The sequence below is a fragment of the Lepidochelys kempii genome, chromosome 11, assembly GCF_965140265.1.
Source record: "Lepidochelys kempii isolate rLepKem1 chromosome 11, rLepKem1.hap2, whole genome shotgun sequence".
NCBI lineage: Eukaryota > Metazoa > Chordata > Testudines > Cheloniidae > Lepidochelys > Lepidochelys kempii.
Window position 1 is genome coordinate 12,786,740 of NC_133266.1, and position 6,000 is coordinate 12,792,739.

The window sequence follows — 6,000 nt, forward strand, 5'->3', positions numbered from 1 at the left end:
CTCTCTCTCCTTTTGTATCATAGGTGATCAGCTACTAAGGTCACCAGAATGACACAAATGCTTACACTGATCAGGGCCTTAACCTTTGCTGTGGTACAATTCCAGTATGTTGAAAGGGATTCAGCCAACAGTACCTTTATCATGTATATGTTATCTCACAGACTTTGCAATCGGAGGCTAAACTCCTTAGCTTTCCAAGGGCACGATTCAAAGAGAGTCTGTCCATCAACTTCAAGGGGCTTTGGGTCAGACCTAAACCCAGCTGAAGGGTGACCGCTGTTCTGCAGCGCTGCCCACACACACCCCCTTGCTGGAGCTCCTACATGAACTTTCCTTTGCAGCCCTTTGTGTTGGAGATTTCCCCATTACCCAGAAACAGCTTCCCCATGCCTGTGTACCCAAATCCGCCAGGAAGTAGACTCGGGACAAGCCCCCAGCCTGCTCGCAGCGTTCCCACCGCAGCCCGGAGCCCCCAGGCAGGCTCACCCCAGCAAGTGACAATGACATAATTCCAACCATCTACCCCAGCAGCTGGTTCGCCACTTCTTAGGACAACTCCTCGCGGCTCTCTCTCTCTCCACCCTCTGGGATAACACAAACCAGAGCCCATTCCCCCTGGATACGCTCCCACGCCGCACCCCAGCGAGCGCTGCAAAGTGGCCGAGGAGGTGCATTGGCCCCCCCACATACACACATGCGACCTACTTGCCAACTTTTGAAAGCTGCAAATAGGGATTTTCGGGGTGGGAGCGGGCGACAAAATAGGGACATGCTTATTTTAAAAACCCAAACCAACTCATCCTCCCTGGAAGCGTAGCGGCGTGGAGGGGATTTTTGCAGAGGGTGGGGAGTTGCAATGCTTTTGCTCCAAAAATAGCCACACACTTGGCCCGGGTCTCTCTGCAGCTGGCTTCGGTGCTGCCCAGCCCTGCCTGTCCTTGCTGGGACGCGGGACGATCTGATCAGCCCCCCACAACCAACACACACGCTCGCTCCCGCGGGCAGCGAGCAAGGGCTGGGAAAGGGGGAGCCCCCGCCAGGCAGGGCAGCGCCTTTGCCGAAGCCAGAAGGGTGCCAGGGCTCAGGGGCACAGAGGGGCGAGCTGGGTGGGTGCCTGAGCGGGAGAGCGCCCCCCACGCCCTCCCCAGAGCAGCAGCAGCCCCTGTGCCTTGCTCCCTCCCGTCCCTGCCTCACTCACCCGGGCTGCTGGTGTGTCCTCCCGCGGCCGGCTCCGAGGTGCTGCCGGACACTGGCGGCGCCCAGGGCACGGAGCTCTCCCTCTCCCAGGGAGGCAGCCGGGAAGCAGCCGCCGCCGCCGCCGCGGCCGAGACGCCCCGGCTGGAAGAACCCTGCGGCCCCGCGGCCGGCGTGGTGGCTCCGCTGAGCTGGGTCCGAGCAGGGGGGTCGCTGGAGGAGGCGAAGGGGCCCGATCCCGCAGCGGGCTCCCGCAACAGCAGGAGGAGGCTAAGTTGGCGCAGCAGCAAAGTGCACGTTGCTCGCATGGTGCAGCTGGGGGGGGGAGGGGGGGCTTCACATGCCCGGCGCAGGTCCCACCGGCTAGTAACACTGATGCTGATGATTATTAATGAAGCCGGGGTAGAGTGGGGGGCGGGGGGAGGGGAAGGAAGCAGGAAGATCAAGGGGAAGCAGCGGCAGCAGCCCCTGCCTTAAAAGTTCCTCGGGTCCATGGGGAGGCTGAATGGGGGGATTTCATGGTCGAGCCCCCGAGGGTAACACCAGTAAGTGACTAACAGCCTCATGCTAATTACATGGAGCCTGAAAGTAAAAGGACAGGCACAGGCTCCTCCTAGAGGTTGACATCACCAGCCAAAGCCCGGCTCCGCTGGTGCCCTGGCCAGCCCTCCTCCGCAGCCCCATCCCGCGGGGAAGGGGCCGGGGGCTTTGCAGACCGGGGAGGGAGCGGGCAGGGGCACCTCAGCTTCGCCCTAAGCCCTGAGAAATGAAAAGTGCTACAGAAAGGCCAAGTGTGAGGCTTCTCCTCCCGCCGCCAAACCAGGCTGTGGACGGCACAGGAGAGGGGCAGCGATGGGGTTTTGTGAAAGCATCTGACAGCAAATAATTCCTCTGCCATTATTATTTACTTGTCAAGAGAATTGCAAGAGCCCCGGTAACAATACGTTACACGCACCCACCCACCCCTCCTCAGTTGTTCCTGCCTCTGGGCTCCCAGCTTCTCCAGCTCTGTCTGAGATTGCAAACTTGCCAGAGGAGGTTCTCTTGCTCAGATACATTTGTTAGTCTCTAAGGTGCCCCAAGTCCTCCTTTTCTTTTTGAGCACATTGGCAGCACTTAAACAACAATAAGGCCCTGGTCCATGCAGGGGTGATTTTATCCCAACACCCTGCTTGCACTTAAATATAAATGAATATATAACTAAAACGTTTGTGTGTGAGTTACCCTGGAGTAAAGGGTGTGGAACATTGTGTCACACCAGTAGTCCCCCAAGTCTGGTCTCTTGTCTCTTGTCCCTTGGCAATGACCAGTACTGCTTCAGAAGCAGATGACTAGCTGCCCAGTTGCACAATGGTAAACAAGAAGGAACAATTTTCCTCCGGACCCCCATGGTGTTCATCTGGGTCCATGAAGCATGAGATTTGGTTGCCGTTTTAGGACCCAACCTTTAATTCCCATTGAAGCTGCTCAGGAAGTGCCTTTTGCAAGATCAGGCCCTTAGCATATATAACTGCACATTCTTTCATTGGCTGTAAAGTTATCCAGCCCTGGTTTAAATTCCAGGAGAGCATTTGACTTTGCAGCCACCTGCAGTAGTGAATTCCACAGGCTGGCTGCATGCTGTGTGAAGGATTTCCTTTTATTTTTTTTTAATTACCTACCATTAACTTCATTGAGTGACCCCTTGTTCTTGTAACCTGAGAGCCAATATAAAGGATCGGCCAGATTCCTGTTTACTATACTATTTGTAACCCTAAATAGCTCACTTACATCTACTTTAAGTTTTCTCTTTCCAAGTCTAAATAAATATAGCCTGGGTAGTTTCTCCTCATCTGTAAATTCTGACAGACCTCTCACCTTCTTCTCTGCCTTTCTCTGGAGCTTTCCAGTCTCAGATTTAACTTTCTCAAAGTGCAGCACCCATAACTGAACACAAGGCTCCAAAACAGGGTGCCTCATTATTCAGTATATTGTCACTGGAGTGATACAACAAATCCACAACTACCTCGACATCCACAGCGGCCACTATGCCACACACCATGGCCACTGCGTCTCTCCTGCTCCTGAAGCACCGTCAAGCTAAAGTAGAATCAGATTAGCTGGTAGCAGTATAGGGCCTATGAGTCTGACACACACAATTGAACAGTTCTGGTTCCATCCAGTAGAGGGCAGTGGTACACATGGACCCCAGCCAGTTCATTACACTACAGTATGGTCGATATTGTTTTCTATCTTTTTTTAAAATGTACTCTGGTGTTACATTTGTTTTTAACTACTACTGCATGCTGGACAAACATCTCTTCATTGAGTCCAGTCATTCCCAAATCACTGGACACAAAGACTCATGCATGGTCAGTGCCCATTGGTGGATGATCTTAAACATTCCCCCCCCCCACACACACAGTTATGCATTTCCTTACCTCCCCCATTGTGCTTCATAATCGCCCCATGTGGACTGTCTCATATGCCTCTGTGCTTTTGACAGACTTACCAAAGCAACTTGGCAATTGACCATAATCAAAAATAACTTCACTGAACTTCTCTGATAAATATATTGAAATTAAACCAATGCAAAACGTAGAACCCTAGGGCATCCAACTATGACCCTTTTCTCCACTCTGCTCACAACAGCTTTTGGTTTCCTCTTGTTAAAACCCAGGAACCGATTCAATAGAGACAGTTTTTAAAGTATTAAGAAACCGAAGCAAACAAATCACAACTACAAATCTCACATTGTACATAAAAGACCCTAATTCATGACAAAGTTGACATGAGTGAACTAGGCACCAGGCAACTAAATGAAATGATTACAAAGCAGGAGGGTAATTACTAATGCAAGAGCTGAAATGGGACATCAATTTATTTCTCAGCTAATTCTCAACTGTTTTCCCATTCATTCTTTATTGGATAACTTGTTTAAAAAATCAAAGTGAGGTAAAAGGAAGCTATTCATACTTAGCTAAGGTACCTCACAGGGCTATACTAAGGTTTAGTTAAAATTTGTAAAGTACTTTAAGATTTTTTGGATGGACTATGAAAGTATTAATATTAGCCTTTCAAGTACCCATCCTATTTACACACACTGAATTTTCTGGTTTTGCACAAAATGCTTAACGTGCCACTTTGTTTCCTGCCCCTAATAATTATTGATTCTTTGTAAACTGCTTTTAGTTGCTGGAATGAAAGTCTCTATAAAGAACAAACATTAGGTCTCACTACATCCTGTGAGGTAGCCAACTCTGATTTTAGAGATGGGGAAAGCAAGGCACAGAGATGACGTTTGATATGCCCATGGTCAGATAGCTGGGGACAGAATATAGCCCAGGCATAAACTGAGCACCAGACTTACTCTAGAGCTGAACTTGGCCCCAGTGTCATTACACTGAGTCTACTGCTCTAACACACCAGCGAACACTCCCCCCATTTCTAATCCATTTCATTGTTCCCTGCCATAATTGCACTCTCTGAAATTGTAAATCCTACGGGCAGGAGGCACAATATCAAACGCTTGCCTAAAAATCTCAATACATTATTCTGACTGTTTTGCTCAACCCGCACATTGAGAACAAGATCAGAAACACATGAATACAAAATACACATTCCGGGAGAATAACTGTGAATTATACTGTGTATAATTATTAAGTATCTCACTCTTCCACTATACATATTGCTTAGCTGGACCACCGTTATTTGTCATTGACATAACTTTACAATCAGACAAATGAGAGCTAAAAAGAAATATTAATTAAAACCAAAGATGAGCTCAAGCTTCAAATGAGGATCTGAACCTTTCTAGAATTCTAGAGCCAGGGGGGTTGGATAAATCCCTACTCAAAAGTTTCCAGGAGTGTAGATATACAAGAGAAGTGATCACAAAGCCATCTATAGAGAGAAATATATATATAATTTACACACACTCAAAGTTAAGCGTGCAGCAAAACACCAGGAATGTTGAATTAAGGGTACCACATTGTCCTTGACCTAGTGGCATCCTGGTTAAGCTTAATATAGATGGAGGAAAAACAATAATAGGAGGTGTAGGTCCCATACTGCTTCATACGATGTAACCATAGCACCTCAAGTCCCAGGCTGTTGCCTGGGGAGTAGTGCTTGGATTTGTCTTTTACAGCCCCCAGTGTAATAATTAGCCGTCGGTGTGCAGAGCTGAGCTGTGGCTAACTGGAACATTAACAAGAACGAAAACATTTAACAAGTATCTGACATAGGAAAAACATGCCCTCTCTCAGCCATTACAGTCATTACATTTACAGTCACTACTGGTACTGTATTAGCAGGCTCTTGAAATGAAAATACCCATATTCACACTTCCCCAATTTAAAGCTTTTCCACTACAACTGCCCAACTTGTTGGGGGTTTGGGATTTTTGTGTGTGAAAGTTTAAAACTATTGTTTCTTTTCTTCGTGTTCTTTTTTTAACTCTCTCCACTTCACTGTTTTACATGGGTGTAATATTCACCCTTCAAAGAGATTTCCAATGAAAATGGCAGTGCTGCCAACTCTTGCAATTTTATTGTGAGCCTTACAATATTTTGCATTTTTCTTTAAGCTTCAACTCCGAGAGTCATGTGAATACATGAGAATGTCAGCTTTCATTTTTTAAAAAGTAAGTTTCTAGCCTTAATGGCTGCAGAGAAAAGATTGATCTGAGTGTAGTTTGAAGGTTCAAAACTAGAAGGCAAATAAAAAGAATCCCCCAATTTTTTATTTTAAATCTCATTATTTTTAAGCTGCACTCATTATTTTGGGGGTCTGACTTGTGATTTTTGAATGCTTGCGGTTGCCAAT

The 6,000-nt window shown here is 47.5% G+C and overlaps 1 protein-coding gene across 9 annotated transcripts in view; it reads right to left on the reverse strand.

The window, feature by feature from the left end:
• HEG1 (heart development protein with EGF like domains 1) overlaps nt 1–1,767 on the reverse strand; it is a 93,755-nt gene extending 91,988 nt beyond the window's left edge. For 8 of the 9 annotated variants that reach the window (XM_073305161.1, XM_073305162.1, XM_073305163.1 and 5 more), the window contains exon 1: nt 1,199–1,767. In XM_073305161.1, coding sequence (XP_073161262.1) covers nt 1,199–1,502 — 304 coding nt within the window. In that variant the 5' untranslated portion in view covers nt 1,503–1,767. Of the gene's footprint in view, nt 1–523; nt 570–1,198 lie in introns of those variants that run through there. The other variant, XM_073305164.1, reaches the window with a different exon arrangement.
• Nucleotides 1,768–6,000: the final 4,233 nt, after the last annotated feature.